Here is a 20,755-nt window from a genome sequence, read left to right as displayed (position 1 = left end):
AATCATCCCAGATTTGTACTAAGTGCAGTAGCGGGCAGGGAAAGCGACGTTTTACCCGCCGGCCACAATGGCGGCTTCTCACACCGTATCATCCCAAACCTGACGCATTAATTATGCATTCCCAGGAAACACGCTGTTTTGATGGCGGGCAGACTCTCATTCATCTGCCACACTATCACCTCACTGCTTATGTCTTTTTGTCCTTGTCCTTTAGTATCTAAGCAACTCATGTCTTTTTCTTTAGATTCAATTTCTCTTTACTTATTCATCTATGGTGCCTCATAATTAGCTTACTTGCATTTAGCTTTTAGAGGAATACAATTCTCTTGAACTTTACTGATTTACTCTACAAAATCTTTCAACTGTTTTCCTGCCTCTTTGTTTTTCAAGGTTTTCCCTATTTTACCTTCTTTAGTTCCATCTTTATTTCCTCATAATTTACTCTTTTCAATCTATTAGCTTAATCTTTGTTTGATTTAAGATATTCTCAATCCCAACCTTGCATATCTGTGCTATGATAACTACTACTATAATCCTCTTACTTTGTAAAATAAGAATCTAAATGGCATAGAGGGTCAAAGGGACCTGAGATTACAAATCCCCAAATCACTAAACATTCTGAAGCATTTAAGTAAAGCCATAATAAAAGCAAATCAAGCACTAGGTTTTATTTCCAAAGAGGTAAATAGAAAATTGGTGAAGTCTACTAAACTTGTATTGTACCTTCGTTAGGCCACACTTGGAGTACTCTGTATCAGTAGTAGACCCTCATTATTCGAGTATGTTGAAGCTGTAAGTGACTCCATTGTCTTCTGTGGATTTTCTCATGATTTTTAAAATGTATTCATTCATGGGATCTGGATATCGCTGGCTATGCTAGCATTTGTTACCTAATCGTAATTGCCCTTGAGAAGGTGGTGGTGAGCTGCCATCTTGAACTGCTGCAGTCTATGTGGTGTAGGCAGGGACGTCCAGGACCTCGACCCACCAACATAATTCCAAGACAGGATGGTGTGTGGCTTGGAGGAGGACCTGCAGTTGGTGGTGTTTCCATGCATCTGCTGCCCTTGTCCTTCTAGCTTGAAGAGATCATGAGTTTGGAACGTGCTGCCAAAGGAGCCTAGGTGAGTTGCTGCAGTGCATCTTGTACATTGTACAGTACACACTGCTGCCACTGTGCATCGTTGGTGGAGGGAGTGAATGTTTAAGGTTTTGGAAGGGGTGCCAATCAAGCAGGCTGTTTTGTCCTGGATGGTGTGAAACTTCTTGAGTGTTGTTGGAGCTGCACTCATCCAAGCAAGTGGAGAATATTCCATCACATTCCTGACTTGTGCCTTGTAGATGGTGGACAGTCTTTGGGTGTCATTTATCAGCCCAAGCCTCAATGTTGTTCTGGTCTTGCTGCATTTGGACACAGACTGCTTCAGTGCCCGAGGACTCATGAGTGGTGCTGAACATTGTGCAATCATCAGCAAACATACCCACTTCTGACCTTATGATGGAGGGAAGGTGATTGATGAAGCAGCTGAAGATGATTGGGCCTAGGACACTACCTTGTGGAACTCCTGTAGTGATGTTCTGGGATTGAGATGATTGACCTCCAACAACGGTGCCATCAATGGTTACGTCTGGTGCTTCATAGCATAGACTGGCTGAACCATAACCTCAGTCTTGGAGAAACTGATTTGGAGACTGAAGTGTTTTGTCACTTCATAATAATTAAGAATACACACACAACTATCTGCTCCTGAACTCCAACTTCCTGTATGAAAAAGCAGAAGGTCCTTTATTCCTTATTCTTCACCAGAGGGCAATACATCTGGGATTTAGCACACCCTATTGTCAGGTTTTATATAACAATTATTTTTAACTAAAATGTCCTTTTACAAAAAAGCACAAACCTTAAACACAAACATCACATCTCCTCCCCCTTTAGCCAGGAACAAATTGGTCAGGCAGTTTGCAGATTCGCTTTGGTCTAGAGAGGAGTGTTGGCTTAGGTATCTCAGTTTGTTTGCTTAGAAATGGAAGGTTTTTCTGTTCCACTTGTTCAGGTTCAACAGTTGCAGCTACAGGTTTGCCATTTGAATCAAGTCGGGTTTCACCAACTGGAGCAGATGTTTCCCAGAAATCTTCCACTGTGACTGGAGATCCCTGGAGATTTGGTATCTCTAATCTAGTCAGTGTGTCTCTTCCAAATTCCACAGAAAGATTCAACATCATAGATCAGTGGTCCTCGACACTTGATGATTCTTCCCAGGAGCCAGTTGAGTGTCCCACAGTAATTTCAGACCCAAACAGACTGATCCAGATTAAGCTCATGAGCTGGTTTATTTGTGTCATGTGATCTTTTCTGATCAAGTTGCCTTGAACCAATCTTTCCTTTCAAATCTGGACACACCAGATCCATTCTGGTACGCAGTAGTCTTCCAAACATCAGCTCAGCAGGAGATACACCTTTTGTTGAATGTGGAGTGTTACAATACATCATCAAAAGGTTCTTCAGCTTCAACTTCCAATCTGTTTGCATCCCTCCCTTCAATATGGCTGTTTTGAATGTTTGGACAAAGCACGTCGCTTTAACATTTGAGGATGGGTGGTAAGACGAGATGACCATGTGCTTGATCCCATTGTTTTTCAGGAATGTTTGAAATTCACATGATGTGAACTGTGTGCCATTGAAATACACAATCATCTCCGGAAATCCAAAAGTAGTGAACGCATTCTGGAGAGCATCAATGTCTTCGCTGAAGCAGTCGACTTCATGAGAATAACATGACGCCACTTTGTGTGGGCATCTACCGCAAACAGGAACATATGTCCGAGAAGTGGTCCGGCAAAGTCCACATGAAATCTCTGCTATGAAGTCAGGCCAAGCCCATGGAGGTAATGAGACAGGTGCAGGGGAAGACTTCATTTCTTGACATGGGAGGCAATCACTGACCATGCCTTCAATGTCTTTATTCAGGTGTGGCCACCATATATGTAGACAAGCTAATGCTTTCAGTTTGACGATTCCCATTTGGCTGAAGTGAAGTTCTTCTAACACTCATGTTTGGAATTTTGGAGGAATAACAACTCTGATTCCCCATAACAAACAACCGTCTTGTAGAGTCAGCTCAAATCTATACATGTAGTAAGGTTTAAGCTCAGTAGTCACTTATTGAGGTGCACACCAACCCTTCTGTGTGTACAGGTAAACTTTGGAAAGCACAGCATCCCTCTGCATTTCAAGTCAAATTTGATCCGCTTTAACAGATAACACGTCTATCTGTTTCACATTGAAAGCAGTGACTTCACTTCAGTTTGTGGAACTATGGTGTAACAGAAGTCTGGAAAGTACATCCATGTTTCCATGATTTTCAGTAGAGTGAAATATAATTTTATACTGGTAAGCAGATAAGATCAGTGCCCACATTTGTAGGCATGCAATGGCAAGTGTCGGGGTCTGTGGCTTTGGGCTAAGCAACCAGGTCAAAGGCTTTTGGTTTGTAATTAATGTGAATTTACACCCATACAAATATTGGTGGAATTTCTTGACCCCATAGACTAATCCAAGTGTTCCCTTCTCAATTTGGGCATAATTTTGCTCTGCCTTGGACAATGTGCGTTTGCAATGGGCCTATCACTGCCATCAGGAAATGAGTAGGAGATGACAGCTCCAACACCATATCTAGATGCATCACACGCCAGGCTGACAGGTAACTTTTCATTGAAATGTACCAGGACTTTATCAGAAGCGAGCTCTTGCTTGAGTTCCTTGAAACTTCCCTGACAGGCTTGTGACTAATCCCATTTTGCATTTTTCTTCAGAAGATTATTCAGTGGCGCTGACTTGGAGGCCAAATTGGGAGTGAACTTGCCATAGTAACCCACAAGTCCCAAAAACAAACAAAGCTCCTTAACAGTTTTGGGCTATGGTGCATTCACCACTGCCTCCGGCTTTCTGGGTGAGGTTGAGAGGCCAGATTGGTTGATCACATGTTCCAGGTACTCCACTGAAGGCTTCAGGAATGAACATTTGGATTTTTTATAGTGGATGCCGTATTTTTCCAGTCTACGCAGGTCCCTGTCTAGGTTCTCTAAATGAGTTGGGAGGTTTTTCCCAGTGATGTGGATGTTGTCTTGGAAGCAGATTACATCAGGAAGGCCGTGCAGTACTTTGTCCATGGCCTGCTGGAATAAGGCTGGTGGTGACGTGATTCCAAATGGTATTCATTTGTATTGACGTAGACCTCTGTGTGTGCTGATGATTGTATACTTCCTGGAATCTTCATTCAATTGTATTTGCAAAAATGCCTCGCTAGGTCAAACTTTGTGAATAATTCACCTCCATTCAGAGCAGCGAACAGGTCCTCAATTTTCAGTAGTGGGTACTGATGCAATTCCAGGAAAGGATTAGTGGTGATTTTATAGTCACCGCATATTCTGATAGACCCTTCACCCTTCACTACTGGGACTACTGGAGTTGCCCACTCTGCATAATCAACTTTCTCAATTAACTGAAAATTTTCAAGTAGTTCTAGTTCCTGCTTGAATTTCTGTCGCATTGAGCAGAAAACTGAATGTGGTTTGAAGAACGTTGGAGAAGCTTTGGCCTTCACAGCAAGTTTGGCTTCATTGTCTGTAATAACTCCAAGACCTTCCTTGAAGACATCAGTGTGCTTGTCTAACAAGGACTGCAGCATGGGGTTCCAATGCATTTTGTTTATTTTATTCCAGACCAGCTGAATTTCTTTTAGCCAGTTCCTGCCCATAAGTGAAGGACGATTCCCCTTTCACAATGATACATAGCAACCTTGCTATTTGATCTCCATATTTAGCTTGGACGGACATTTTTCCAAGTATATTCACAGGCTCACCAGTGTAGGTGCTAAGCTGGAGGAGGGTTTTCTCCAATGGGTATTTCTTGAAAATTTTCTCTCATGTCCTCTCTGAAGCAATAGAATCAGATACTGCAGTGTCAACTTCCATTTCAACCATTTTACATTTAAGGCAATGCCACCTTTTAGTCCTTCATTTAGTTTTAAATCAGACTGAATGCAACCCAATTGCTTTTCTACATTGTCGCTGTTAGTTTCATTTTCTGTATTATCTGAACTCAATTAATTTTGTATTTTGTTTCCAAGTAGTGCGTCTTTTTAAACTGCTTGTTTGGTTTCAAGTGTGACTTGTCTGTGTGCTCCTTGTGATGCCCTTTTCTTGGTGGTATTGCTTTACTGTGATCGGCCTTTGATCTACATGCACACTGTATGTGCCCTTTTTTTCCACAGTAGCGACAATCAGCGGTTTTCCATTTACAGGCTTCTGCATTATGCCATATTCCATTACAGTGTTAACGTGTTTGAAAGCTAGCATACCCTTTACTATTTTAACTTCGACATTGTTAGAATGTGCTTTCAAATCTCCAGCTTGTTTCTCTGCCATTTCTATGCTTTGCGCAATCTCGAACACTTTCTTAAGTGTCAACTCTTGCTCTAACAATCCACGCTGAATTACCAATCTACCAAATGATCACGCAACATTTCTTCCAGGTAACCTTTAAAGTCACAATGTTCTGCTAATTTTCGCAACTCAGCCAGGAACTGGGAAACTGACTCACTCTCATGCTGTTCTCTTCAGTGAAACTTGAATCTCCCGGCAATAATTGCTGGTCTAGGATTGAAGTGCTTTTTCAAAACGTCCACAAGCTCTTAAAAGTTTTTATCTGCTGGCTTGTCAGGAGCAGTGACATTTCTCAGTAAAGTGAAATTTTTCACTCCAATGACTGTAAGAAGCACTGAGGTCTGCTTTTCCTCTTCAATCTCATTTGCAATGAAAAACTTGCATTTACTTGACATAAATTACAAAGTCCACCGTAGCTGGATCAAAAGCCCCTAATAATGATGACCCCATCCTCATCGCCATTTGAAGTGTTTTGTCACTTCTTAACAATCAAGAATATACACACAGCTATCTGCTTCTGAACTCCAACTTCCTGTTTGAAAAAACAGAAGGTTCCTTTATTTCTTATTCTCCACCAGAGAGCAATACATCCAGGACTTAGCACACTCTACTGTCAGGTTTTATATAACAATTCTTTTTAACTAAAATGTCCTTTCACAAAAAAGCCTAAACATTAAACACAAACATCACAGAGAATGAAGCTTTTGGCAGCACTTGAGAATTTGTTTGCCATAGTCTGGATGTCTTCCTTATTGTAGGTAGCTAGGGCACTGTCATCTGCATACAGAAGCACTCTGATTGCTATTTCTGTGACTTTGGTCGAGTACATAGTTGGAGAGATTGAAGAGCTTCCCTGAATGAAGTTAATATCTCTGGTGTCTTCCTTAAGCATTGCAACAAGAAGAGATTGAAGAGTTGGGGAGTCTTGACACATCCTGATCACCTCCAGTTCTGATCATCATATTATAAAAAGAACGTAGAGGCATTGGAGAAGGAGCCAAAATGATTTACAAGGCTGACACCAGAAATGTGAAATTATGCGAATCAGAAAATGATGACCATGCTTAGTCTCTTTTCTCTTGAAAGGAGAAGACTGATGAGTGACTTAATAAAGCTCTTTAAAATTATGGAAGGTTTCAATAAATTAGACACAGAGTGTCTTTCCCCTCATGGGTAGAACCAAACTCGAGGCCTTCAATATAAGATTGATAAAAAGCCAAATAAGGAATTCAGAAGAAACTTCTTTCTCCAAAAGGTGGTGAGAAGATGAAACTCTGTATTGCAGGGGATTGTTGAGGCAAATAGTATAGATACATTTAGAGGGAAGTTAGATAAGAAAATGAGGGAAAATAGTATTAAAGATTATGTTGATAGAGTTAGTTGAGGAAGGATGAGAGGAGGCTTGAGCGGGAGCATGGACTTGTACTGAATGTCCTGTTTTTTGTGCTGTTTATTCTATGTAATATGTGATATTTCTCCCATATGTTTTGATCTATTACTCATTACAAGATCTAGCAGTAATCATTTTCTTGTTGTACATCTTACATACTGACTGAGAAAGGAATCCTGTATACACTGTAAAACCTTTCTCCCTTTGCTACTTCTTCCTACCATTTTATTTGAGGGCAGTTGAAATGTAGGGTAAGGAAGCAGCATGTGGTAGATAAAACATATAAGAAAACTAAAAAGAAGGAACTTTTTATGACCACAGCTGGTGCAAACCAAATTCCAGAGGGAAACTTGGCTTATGGGCCACAACCTTTTTTATTGCATTGTGAAACTGAGAAGAAGATATACCAATCTCAGCAGTAAGAGGTCCAGATTTTAAAATTAAAAGTGAAAGTTTTATTAACAACAAAAAAAAGAAAACTTAAGCACAAAAGATTAGATTTACACAGTTAAGGTTAGTCTTACAAAACATTCCCAAAACTCTTTGCTTTTTCAAACCGACAAATAAATACCTTCCAGGCAACACTCCCTTACAGTTGTCTAATTTGAAATCCAGTAATATTACACAAGGCAAACTGCTGTAACTTCAGTAAAGGTGTACCCCATGACCTTTACCCTCTTTCACTCTGCGGTGGAATCCACTTCAGTATAATACTGCTTGCTGCAGCCAAAGACTTTTTTGGCTTGACTGGATAGGTAATTCAAACTGCATCCTCTCTCAGCCCAGCGCTCCAGCTTTCTCAACAGCTCAAACAGTTCCAGCCATTTCCAGCTATCTCTCCCTCAACAGCTATCCATAGTAACTCTATTATACCTTTTTTCCCTTTCATCTAATTTCCATTGTTTTCACACCACTTTTAAACTCAAACCCTTCCAAATATAAGATCTTTTATGTCTTTGCTTTTGGGTCAATAAAGTATCATATCCCCACTACTTGTTCACCTATGAACTCTTGCAAAATACAAACATTTTTCTTGTTACCCCTTACTGCCCTTTGATATTCAAATAAACTCTCAACCTATCTAAAAATGCAAATGTTAGATCTAACCTATTTACTTGTACCTCAAACTTAACTTTTTTTTCATGTTTCCAAATCCCCAGAAAACCTGATTCCTATCAAACTATGCCTATCTTAATGAAGCCACACACACACAGACATCCAGCCTTCTTTACAGAGTAACACAATATTCCCCAAAAAACTTTTTTTAAATAACATCCCTTCTCAAAACTTGCCTTTACGTAATTCCGTACATCACTCAGAATGTCTCACATTAACTCATTTGCAACTGCTGTCAAATGATACAGGCTTAATGTAATTCTTTATTTTTCTATTCTATCCTTCCAGAAATAAACTCCAGGGTTGGAATTAAAAATGCAATGGAATATTTTATAAGTGAAACCTTGCAACAAACTTTTGTTTTTGGTTGAGACCCCGATGTCAGAAGCATTTCTGGGCCCTAACTCTGTACCCCATCAGCATCTGACACCCAATGCAATTTTCAAGATGGCCAATTTGTGGCCATATGGTTCATTTGCTGTCCAATTAAGGATGGCAGGTGAATCCCCAAGGCTGCAGGGCGAATAGGAAACCCTCTAAGAATGAAGAATTGGCAGCTCCATCATTGAAAGTGGGAAGTAACAATGTAGGTAGGAAAGAGAAAGGGCACCTCAAAATGGAGGCACCCTCTGAAGAATCTTCAAAATGTTAAAATAAAAAGCGGCCACAGCTGTCAGACAGTAATTGTGGAGGAGCCCGTATGCTGAATGGAAAGTTTCAACTGTTGTTAGGAATGTGGCTTCAGTAGGGTTTTTAATTCACTTAAGTGGCTGCCTGCCAGTCCTGCCTCTTGAGCTTATTGATAACCCTGCCCCTTGTGCCACGATATAGTTTTATCATATCAAAAAATTAATTGTTTCTGGAGTTTTCTATTTGAGTATAATATTTGTTGAAATGGAAAAAGGTAGCAAGTTCAAGTCATAACAGTGCCATCAAGCAACCTTGATTCATCAATAAGCTAAAACAGAATTACCTGGAAAAACTCAGCAGGTCTGGCAGCATTGGTGGAGAAGAAAAGAGTTGACGTTTCGAGTCCTCATGACCTTCTCCGCCGATGCTGCCAGACCTGCTGAGTTTTTCCAGGTAATTCTGTTTTTGTTTTGGATTTCCAGCATCCGCAGTTTTTTTGTTTTTATCATCAATAGGCTACTTGGTCAACCCTGATTTTAGGTTCAGCCAGAACACCTGGCTCCAGATGTCATCACAATCTTGATCCTGGAATAGCTGAATGCTAGAGGAGGGGTAAGGGTAGCTGTTCTCAGCTTCAAGGGCATCACCCTGTTCTCTGATATCAGACTGCTTCAATATTGAAGCAACACTATATCCAGTTACAGTTATACACGTCCTGATGCAAATCCTGTACAACTTTTAGTAAAGGCTGTGTCCAAGTCAAGAGGTGCTGGAAGGGAGTCAGTTACTGAGTACTAATGCTGAATCAAATTATCAGGGTATGTGATAATTATGGATTTACCTAGTGTGCAATATACCTTTAAGAAGAATGCTGTTAAGGAAGATCACATGATCTTTAGTACCCAATAGGAGAGTAACGCAGGCTACCTCTGTAGTTAGTAGTTAGTAAGGTAAAGATAGAGTTTGAAGTGAAAGCACATGTTTAGCTGCTACTGAATACCTTTGTAAATAAACTAAAATTTTCCACCTAGGCAGTTTCTGCTGATCAACTCTATCAATAGTACCAACTCGGCCACCACTCACAACAAACTGGCGACAAGGATCCACAAGATCCAAAAGGATAAATATATCAGGACATGTAATTCAATATAGTCCTAAGGCAGAAATTTCCTCCCATTGGGGGGGGTTGTGCAGGGGTGGGCGCGAACCCAATCGGTACCCCTGATCGGGGCCACACCGCCATTTTACATGGGTGGGCCAATTAAGGCCTGCCCAGCATGACGTGCGTCCTGAAGCGCTGAGCGCTCCCTGTGCGGGTGGAGGGGGGATTCCCTGAGTCGGGGCCTGCACTGTTTTACCCATGTGCATGAAAGAGCACAGAAATCTCCCTGACGCACGGAGCTGCCTCAGGGAGATTAAGTTCGGAATGAAAGTTTTTATTAAAGACAGAGAAAAATTATTTAGACATGTCCCCTCGTGTGACAGCGTCACATGAGCTGGGACATGTTTATCAAATGTTTGAAAATTTTTTATTTAATTAATAAATCCTTCATGCAACCTCATCCTGCCCGTGGATCAGGTTTCATGAAAAATGTGAAGGCAGCCTGGACTCTTCACCTGCCCGCCAACCTTAAGGTTGGGTGGGCAGCATTCTTAACTGCTTTACTTTCTTAATGGCTAGAATAAGCCTTTGACAGAGTCGGCTTCGCGCTCGCCGAACTGAAAATCTAAATGACGCGTGGTAACGTCGGGATGCCAGGCCAACGTCACACGCATCATTTTATGTGTCGGCGAGAGGGCCCCTCCCCCGTTCACCGCCCTGAAAATTCTTCCCCTAATTCATTTTTAAAGAAACCGAATATAAAAAGAGCATTTTGATTTGCACTGAAGAAAAGGCGTGAGTTTTTATTCTGATGTACGATCATATAAAATAACTTGGTTCTTTATACTGTATTTCACAATGCTGAAAATCAAAATCTGTAGCTATAGTGTAATGGCAATTGAAGACAATTAACCAACCAGAGATCAAGTGCTTTTTGGGATACATAATGGTTCTCGTAGAATTCTGAGGCGCAATCACTCCTCTTTATGCTCAAGGTAATGAAGATTGACCTACATTCTAAATATGATCGTTTCACTGTATCCGGAACTCATTCATTTTTTGCAGAGTATATTAATTGAATTTACTCATGCCATAAGGTCTTTTTACTGCATCCCAGTTGACTATAAATAGCTTCCATTTTCTGAGATAATACAGTAATGCTTTATAAACAACCATGGTTGTAATCTTTTGATATTATAGAGGTCATATCTAAAAAAATTAAAGGTGACGAATAATTAAATTGTTTATGGAAATATTGAATGTAATATTTGCGGCAAAATATGAATTATTTTTCAGTCAACACATCCTTTCTCTATTAGTATGCAATAAGTGTGAAATATTGAAGTAAAATAATTAGTTAATATGTACTTTTCTTGGTGCTTGGTAATAGATTTGAAAGCAATGTTTGATTTATAGATGTTCCAAGTGGTGGCTCAAATGGCTTCTGCTCTCAAGCTTTTCTACACAAAAGATGACATCAGAGCCACATGATTATGGCAAGCCAAAGTGCACAAACATCATCATTCTCCAAATGTCATCCCTTTCATAAAAACAAACAACAGCCTGCAAACACTATCATTTGCAGCTACAAGTATATGGTCGACAATGAAAATCAACGCGCATGTAAAAAAAAAACTGTTCATTCCAGTTTGTCCCACTTTCATCTGTCACTACATGTGCATTGAACACATAGGGCTGAATTTTACATGCCCCTGGCGGGATTGTTTCCATCGGGGGGGGCATGTAAAATATGGTGGGCGCCCATCCTATCACATTCCCGCCCACCCCCCGAGCTCTTCCCCATAACACATGGTGGGATGGAGAGGGAGTGGGTGGGTGCTGAAAATTGTCAGACTGCCTGCCATATTTAACTGAATAATTAAGGGTGAACTGGGCTTGTTTTCAGGCCAATTGACACCAATAATACGTTGCCCACACCATAAAACATTTGGTGTGGGCAGCAGGGTGGAGTGGGAAGCCCATTTTTTAAACTTTAAATGTTTACAAGGCAGGAAGGAAGGGGGGCGGTCGCTCTCAGGGGCTGCCCTTGGCCAATTGCAAGCTGCCCCTCCATTAGGTGGAAACCCCCCTACCCACTCCCTCACTTAAACTCCCTCACCCCATCACCCCTCTACTTAACCTACCAAAACCCTCCCGACCCCAGACTTACCTGCCCCTGGGCCTTGATCTTACGTCCATGGGCTTTGATCTTTTCCTTCTGCAGTCCCAGCAGTGGCCACTGTCACTGCCGGGACTGATGGAGCTGTCAGCCAATCGGATTGGCTGGTAGCTCCAGAGGGTGGGATCTCTGCCCCAATGAAGGGTGGAAGTCCCACTCAGCCCTCCTTAGTCTGTCCCGCAGTGCTTTCAGGCTGCGGGGCGGGTCAGCTTCGAGCATGTCGGCTCCACATCAACTTAGTTTTCAGGGAGACGTGCCATCCGCCACCCCCCCCCGCCAACCCTTTATTTTTCAGTTCCGCCCATAATCATTTCAATGTTCAGGCCTCCTAATGTTGAGAGTGTTGAATGTTTGCATTCTGACCAGCTCTCCAGCCCTCAGCTCTGGCAATGATTTGGCAGCTTTAATAAAGTAAAATTTGGCTTTCTTTTGTTTCACTTTGATTTTGTCACTCACTCCTGTTACTACTTCTGGCTCCAGTAGTTTTTTTAGTTAATGGAGGAGTGATTTGGTGTGGTTAAACATTTATCACTGAATTGGACTACTTACCATGTCTTCAGTAGGTGTGTTTCTCCACTCTAGGATTGCCATCTATGCTGGATAGTCAATTTTTGGTGATCCCTTTGGCAATTTTCACTGCTGCCTCATGGTGTGGGGATGTATTGCTGAATTTCACAATTATTTACAATTCTTCACTCATGAACTGAGGACCATTATTGTTCATCACAGTGTCAGGGATGGCATAATGACAGAGGTGTGCTTTCAGGCATTCTACAATTTCACTGGTAGTCGTTGATGTCAGCTTGTCTGACTTCCAGTAGTCTGAATAGTGGTCGACGGTAACGAGATAGTCAGTTCCAAAGAGAGTGAAGAGACCTACTTCAAGCTTCATTCATGGTCAGTCAGGAATGCCATAAGTGGTTCGTTGCTTGCTTAAACTAATAGTCATTACAATCAACTGCACAGGCTGATATAGTCCTTGATCGCATTGTTCATGTTTGGCATGTACAGCACTTCTCTTGCATTCCTCAGATTACACTCGGTGGAATTTTCTGTGCCTGCTGGCATCAGGCGTGTTTGATGGCGTGAGCGGATAATATGGAGAGAATAGGGAAGGAGTAAGGCTGGAGGAGGAAGTAAGAGTGTATGAAGGAGACAGGAAGGGAGAAGCAGTAAGGCTGGAGGAAGCAGTAAGGCTGGAGAAAGGAGTCGGGGGGGGGGAAGGATGAAAGGTGGCAGAAGAAGTCAGGGTGTCTGAAGGAGTCCGGAGAGGGTGGTGAGGACTAAGTGGGGGGAGGGAGTCCTTGGGAGGAGGAAGGAGTTCCGGGGTGGGGTGGGGGTTGGGGGATGGGGGAAGAGTTCCAAGAGGGAAGGAGTTCCAAAGTGAGAGGGTTCAACGGTATTGGTAGAAGGGATGCGAGGATGGTTTGTGGGGACTTGGAGGCAGACAAGGACCCTGAGGGTGGGAAGGAGGAGATTGGGGGATTAATGTGGATGGGGGTGGAATTTTCAGGAAGGAAGGGAATGTGCACGTCCACCTGGACATCCCAAAAGCAAAGGGTTGTGGCTGGTAGGTCACAGAGGGGAAGTGGAACGTAATGCCAAGGGTGGTCAACAGTGATGGGAGAAAGGAAATGGGTGACTGCGGGAGGGGAAAGGATGTGGGAGTAAATGAAATACTACTCTGCTGTTGAAATCGAAAATAAAACGAGAGTCTGGCAGGAAAGATTAGGTGCTACATGGGAGTGTGATCAGTGGGTGAGCGGAGATGTCAGCTCAGATGGACAACTAAAAGCGAACCTCAGCAGACAGCATTAAAAATGCTCAGACAATGAGTTGAGTGTGGTATGGGAAGGATCCATGTGTGTGGAAGAGTGCTTGCATGAGGCTTCAAAAGACCCTGCCACACACACACACTTCTCGCTCCAGAATCACTCGTTGGCCAGCTGCTCGCTCTGCAGTGACAGAGGACAAGGTTGAGGGGCTCACAGCCAAGGAGGACTCGGAGGGAGAGGACAGCCTCTGAGATTACTGAGTGGATGACCAAGGGGTTTGTGCTACTCCTCCTCCCTTCAGTGCCCGGGGGGCCCGACCTGCCTCCTTGAGGGGTAGGTGAACCTGGAGAGAGGTTGAGGTGACCCGTTTCCCTCTCACGTTGCCACTGAGGAACTCGCCCATGGCTCCCATGATGGAGTGCAGGTCTGCGCGCATCCCTGCATTCTGCTAGACTAGCGTCTCCATGGCGTCCAACAAACTCCCCATGGAGATCTCCATATGCACATTTGGGCACCATTTCATCAGAGATCAGGCAGACACTCCTCCGACTCACGAGCAACTCTGTTGTGAACTTCCAGCAGCTCCGTGTGATGTTCCCCCGCCTTCTGCTGACTATCCAGGATGAGTTGAAAAGGCAAATCTAGAGGCTCATCATCTGACTTGACCTCACAAATGCCTCTTCCCCAGCAGTCCTCTGAGTGCCAAGGAGTTCGGCTGAACCTGCCTTCTCCTGCTGCAGTCACGTGTCCATGCAGTGATCACCAGCTTGTGAACCCGAGCCTGCTCTCAATCTAGGTCCCACTGAGGTGTGTGTCTCTGCGCTGGTGGAGAGTGTAAGCAAGCGCTGTGATGGGTCTTCCAGGCTGCTTATTTCCAGCTCTTCAATGGAGGAGGTGAGAGCGTGGATGGAGCTGAGAGACTGGCTGGCTGACGGTGTGACTCACTTGGCAGATCTCCCTGTGAACCAATGTACAGATAATGTATTGTTTTAAGGTAAGGGGCAGGAGGTTTAGAGGGGATGTGAGGAAGAAGTTTTTCATCCAAATGGTGATGGGAATCTGGAACTCACTGCCTGAAAGGGTGGTAGAAGCAGAAACCCTCATAACGTTTAAGAAGTATTTGGATATGCACTTGTGATGCCATGGCATGCAAGGCTATGGGCCTAGTGCTGGAAAATGGGATCAGAATAGATAGGTACTTGTTTGATCAGCGCAGACTCGATGGACCGAAGGGCCTTTTTCTGTGCTGTAAACCACTATGACTCTATGGGCTGAATCTTCTGGCTGATGTGCGGATGGCGGAGCCCGCTCGCCAGCGCTGAAAATGTCATGCGAGTGTCCCAACGTCAGCGCGCGGCATTGCAATAGTTAGGTCGGCGGGCAAGCGATGCAGCATGACATGCACCCACCATTAATTAAAGGCCTTGTTAAGGCCATTAACTCACCAATCGATGAGGATTTTGAGAGGCCCTTGCGAACTTCGGCTTGGCGCACGGGCCCAATGGGCAGGCGGGTAAGTGATTTTCTTACAAACCTCATCCAGTGACTGGATGTGGTTTGATATCGGATTTAAAAACGTTTATTAAAGGTTTTGTGGACTTCGTTAACATGTCCCATCTCGTGTGACATTTTCACATGAGGGGGATGTGTTAATGCATTTTTTACTGTTCTATTTTGAATCTTTGACAGCCTTTCAGCGATCTCCCTGAGGCAGCACTTCACACTCTCGCAGTTCGGGAATCCTCCCCACCCACCCCCCCAAAGGAAGTGCATAGCACTTCCCGTTGGGCGGCCCACCCACGTAAAATGGCGGCGGGGCCCGTTTCGGCAGCGGTGATCGGCTGCCCGCCCACCCATCAAGGGCAAAATTCTGCCCTATAAGTAGTGCATGGCAGCAGATTCAAATGCAGGAGAGAGAGCACTCACATTTGCATGGAGAGAGGGGTGATGTGGTGCAGAATCCTCATGACAGTATTCACACCGACCTCACCGTCACTACAGGCATGGTCCATGTCCTCAACAGTCAGCGCAATGGCACGCTTCTCAAAGTGAGTGAGGGGCCTAATGTGGGCCACTCCACCCCCGGCGTGGGACCTCTCCCTGCTGATATGAGCCAACTTCTCCTGCATGAGAACTGATGGAGAGAGTGTGTGCTGGACACATGGCACTGCATGGAACGTTTATGTGGTGAGCGGAGCAGTGGAGCCATGGACAGGATGAGGATGCAAGCTTGGAACGATATGAGCCTGATGGAGATGTGAGGGTATGTGTGAGAGTTAGTGATGTTGTCCCTTGAGGTGTGAGATCCCTGGAGATGTAGGATGCATTTGAGAGTGTTTGATTTGAGAGTGATAAGAGCGAGTTGCCCTGGTGGAACGGATGAGACCATTCATCCTGTAGTGACACTGGGTGGCTGTCCCTTTTTGCTGACCACCGCTGCCATCGTCTCCCGTGCTGGATTGATAATGGTACTGCTCATCCTGCGGTCAGAGCGGGGGTAGAGGGCATCATGGCAGCCCTCCACAGCATCTTCAGGGACGCATCACTAATCCGTGGGGGGCTGCAGTTTTTTTTGCCTTTCAAGGCCATCCTGTCTTCTATGCAGCAGTCCTGGGCTGGAAGCATTGAGGTGTGTGTGCACGACTGCGCTTTAAATGTTGTGCTTAATGTGATGAAGCAGAGAGCTGATGATGTGGTGGGTGAATGAGAATATGCCTGCCATTGAAATGGCATGTTTCCTGGGATTGCATAATTAATGCGGCAGGTTTGGGACATATGGTGTAAGAAGCCACAATTGCGACCAGTGGGTAAAATTACGTTTTTCCCGCCCTCAACCGCACATAGTGCAAATCTGGGACAATTCTGCCCTCAATTCCTTGTCGGCTTGCATGAATGCACTTCAGCGTCTCTTTTCTCATCTCCTTCAGGATAATGATTTTAGTTCCATTGTACAAGCTGCCATTTTGGGCAATCACTTCATTGCTGTATGCTCAATAGTCTCTTATAGTAATAGGTATGTCCTTGATGGTTTCAGACCATCTTTTCATCATAACTTCCTGTTACACTTGAAGAGTTACATCTCATTTAGTAGGTTGCTTGGCTTGAGCAAGACGCTTGTCTGTCAGATTCCTCCACCGAGCGTGTTTTCGGCGGTGGTGGGCAGCACATAAAATAGGACGGGTGCCAGTCCCACCACCTTCCACCGATGCCAGAGCTTACCCCCATAATGTGGAGGATGGGTGGGCAAATTTGGCAGCTTGTCCACCATTTTTAAATAAGTAATTAAGGCTCAACTGGGCTTGTTAACAAGCCAATTGACCCTGACAGTACGCTGCCGACGCCATAATATATTTGGCATGAGCAGGTGGGCAGGAGTGTGTAAGCCATCATTTTCAAAAAACTTTTTAAAGGGGCGTGAAGGAAGGAGGGGTACTATCTTCTAGGGCAGCCCCTCTAAGATAGTACTCCCCTTTTCTTCCTACCTGCCTGCTCCATAAAACCCACCAACTCCACCCCTCTCAGTCCCCCTCCCTAAACTATCCAAACCCTCCCCGCCCAATATACCAGACTTACCAGGCTCTGGGATCCATGGGCCGCCTTCTTGGGTCTTCTTGCAGTCCTGGCAACTCCCACTACTGTGCTCTTGGCGCTGCTGGGACTAGATTGACTGGCAGCTCCTGAGGGCAGGACTTCCTCCACAGTGAGGGGTGAAGGTGTCACTGGCTGACTATTTAGCCTGCTGGCAGAACACATGGCTGCGGGGCTGGCTGGCATCCAGTGAGTCAGCTCTATGGCGACTTTGCTTCTGGGGTGTCGGCAAGGTGGGGGGATGTGAGCTGTCCATCCCGCCACCTCCCTCCGCCCACCGTAAAATGCTGCCTAATGTCTCTGCTGAGTTGCTGACTTTCAGAGCACATCATGCTGTTGCTTCTCATTGGATCGTGAAGATTTGTACTGTACTAACATCATCAACTTCCTTCAAAGGGAGTGCAGCTCTTAACAGCATGCCGGCCATGTACATCCACTTTCCTTGCTTGTAGTTCCAAATGATATCACTGGAAACTATGTAACATCCTTTACAGATGTTTTGGAGCAGACAGAAGCGGTTTGAGAAAGGTGCTTTGAACATGGTTTGAGGTCAGACTTTGCCGTCACTTTGTCTCTCCCAAAGAAGTACTAATTAAAATGCTCACAAGCAAAAACATCCCAGAGGCACTCTTTCTCAATCTGTACGTAGCATTGTTCAGTTTGCATCAATGCTTTGGATGGCCTGGCTGCATGAGGGTTTCTCCAAGTACTGTCTCACTTGCATCACACTGCAGAGTGTCTTCATCATTTACATTGTAGTACCTCAGGACTAGTGTTGTTGCCACAAGTTGTTTGATGTGAGTGAAAGCTGCTTCTTGTTCTGTGCTCCAATATCACTGAACATCCTTCGCAGTGCACTTGCATAAAGATTCATATTCTGACTACAAATTGGGCAAGAACTTTGCTAGGTAGTTTACAATTCCAACAGATCATTGTACCACCTTCACATCTGTTGGCTGCTGCATTTCTGCTACAGCTCTCACTTTATCAGGATCAGCACAAACTCCTTCACCATCAGTACATGACCTATGTACATCACCTTCAGTTGCAGTTTCTTCTTATTCAGCTTCAGGTTCATCTGGTGAGCTTCTGCTAGCAGTCTCACTACATTCTGAGCATGGTCTGTGATGGCTTCTTCCATCATATCTCCACATCCATAGACTAGCAGATCATCCATGATCACTTCCATTCCTGGAAGATCATTCCCATGCTGTCTGCATTGATGTTCTTCCAGAGCAGTAGAAGTGCCAAACGGCGTTTGCAACCACCTGTACCTCAAAAATGGCACCCAAAATGTGTCTCACAAAATTGCTGCTAATCCAACTTCACTTGCCAGTAGCCATACTTCACATTTAGGGTGGTAAAGACCTTTGCTTCAGCAAGTTGTAGCAAAATTTCTTCAATGGTTGGCATAGGGTCCTTTGGATCTATGCACACTCTCAGCTTTCCAGGTTGTTTTCACTGTTAACCTTACTGCTAATCCAGTCTGTCAGAGTTCTCAGTTTCTTGATTAGTCCCATCTTTTCAAGATCCTCTATGTTGTCTTTCAGGCCAGACCTGAGGGCAACTGGAACTCTTCTTGGAAGCTGCTGAGTTGGTCATCCAAGACTCGTGTAAACACCTTTGACTGCTGAACAAATGTTTAAAAATTACAATGGCTTTGTGCTGTGTGAAACACTGCAAACCTCTTCTGGTACATGGAAAGTTACCAGTCTGAGCTTTTGATTTGTTTCAGCTGAGATGAGTGGATTTTGCTGATAGTCTATCTGGAACTGTAGATCTTATTTCTTCCTGTTGCATTGGGCTCTCAGCTTAGTTTGTTCTCTTGGGGTGAGCATCATCCCATCATACATCTTTAACTTTACCTTTGATGGCTTCATTTTCAGATCATCCTCTTGAACAACTTCACACAGGTTTGTGAAGCTCATGATGGTACATGGAGCACTGGTGTCTGTCAGACACTTTGGATTAACTTGATGCTCTCCTTCTGCAGTCATCATTTTCAATCCATTTCTTTCCTTGAGACTCGAGGGTGCCAACATGTTCTAGGGTGGAGTGGTTCGTTAGGATCATCGTTCGCCATCTCACAGTAACCATCTTAAAGGCTTGCTTTTCTTCTTTCCAGCAAAACAATTCTGTGCAAAGTGATTAAGCTTTGTGCATTGAGAGCACTGCTTTCCCCAAGCCGGATATTCTTCCTTTTCTTTTGTGTGGTGTCCTCCGCAATGTTTACAACCAGTACTCCGGCCTTGATCATTCTGCTGGCCCTGCTGTAAATAGTTCTTCCTTTTCTCCATTCTGTTGTGCTTAGAAGGCCTGAACTGCTTCTCAGCATAGTGCAAAGCCTCATCAATACTCAGCTGATGACTGACCTCCTCAGAGCTTCTGCTATGTCATTAGCTTCCTTGAGAGCAAGTTTCTCTTCTCTTAACAGATGCGCTCTCATGGCAGGATCCCTTGTTCCTAAGACAGTCCTATCTTGATCAGATCATCCTTCAGTTGCTCAAACTCACAAGGTTCAGCTAGATTTCTCAATGCAGTCACATACTGATCAATATTCACCCCCTCTTCCTGACCTTTGGTGTTGATCACATAGTCTGCATAAGTAACATTACTAGATGGCTCAAAATGGGTCTTCAAGGCCTCCAAAATTTCAGAAAATTGGCTTTCCTGCTCCTCATTGTGGTCTAGGGTACAAAACAACTTGTAGCACTCTTTCCTCAGCAATGATAACAGAGTTGCTACTCTTACTTGTTCAGATTTCTTGTTTAACCCTGTTGCAATTTCATAGTTCTACCATTGAGACTGGAAAAATTTCCAATTTATTTTCAAATCTCCCTTCACATCTTTAGGTGCCAGTGCTGGAATACAAAGCCACACTGACTCACCCAGCAGTCAATATCCTGTACAAAGTTGCAGATTGAAGTTTAATTATTCTCTGCTGTTTCTTAGAGCAGCTGACTCACTTACAGCTATCAGAATCTACTCAATTTCAGATGCAAACTCCTGACATCATGTTTGAAGTGATGGCTCAAATGGATTCTGCTCTCGAGCCTTTATATACAAAGGATGACATCAGAGGTCACATAACTGTGGCAAGCCACAGTGCACATAGGCACTTCTCCAAACCGTAGGCAACTAAATGATCTATTCCAATAAAGTATTTGAAATTCTGTCTTCTGTGTAACTGCTGAGGTAAATTAATTAGAACACATATTTGGCCAATGGGGTATAGCTGGTAGAGGCAGTTCACGCTGTAGAAAAACACAAATCTGACAAGGGGATACACTTTATGATTAAATGCCACCAGCACAGAGCTTTACCTGACAGAAGTGTATGTTTGAAAGTCAGTTGGTGTGGGTAATTTGATTTTCTGTCCATTAAAATCAGAAATTGTACAGACATCAAATAAAGCACCTTGGTCACATCACAAAATCGTATGCTGATTGTTAGATCATAAATATTATCTCAAGGTGTTCTGATTTTCCTTCAGTTATCACAAAGTAGGAAACATTAACTGTAGGCAAGGT

At 43.8% G+C, this 20,755-nt stretch overlaps 1 protein-coding gene across 3 annotated transcripts in view; it reads left to right on the top strand.

The window, feature by feature from the left end:
• Positions 1–20,755, top strand: part of prex2 (phosphatidylinositol-3,4,5-trisphosphate-dependent Rac exchange factor 2) — a 775,268-nt gene that overhangs the window by 704,095 nt on the left and 50,418 nt on the right. The window contains exon 38 of one of the 3 annotated variants that reach the window (XM_041190560.1): positions 2,642–2,699. The exons of the other annotated variants lie outside the window; for them this stretch is intronic. Within the exon in view, the coding sequence (XP_041046494.1) occupies positions 2,642–2,651 (10 nt within the window). The 3' untranslated portion in view covers positions 2,652–2,699. Of the gene's footprint in view, positions 1–2,641; positions 2,700–20,755 lie in introns of those variants that run through there. 3 annotated transcript variants of the gene reach the window in all.

This window comes from Carcharodon carcharias, chromosome 6 (genome assembly GCF_017639515.1).
Source record: "Carcharodon carcharias isolate sCarCar2 chromosome 6, sCarCar2.pri, whole genome shotgun sequence".
NCBI classification, from domain to species: domain Eukaryota; kingdom Metazoa; phylum Chordata; class Chondrichthyes; order Lamniformes; family Lamnidae; genus Carcharodon; species Carcharodon carcharias.
The sequence above is the reverse complement of the archived record's forward strand: the minus strand, read 5'-3'. Positions and strand labels throughout refer to the sequence as shown.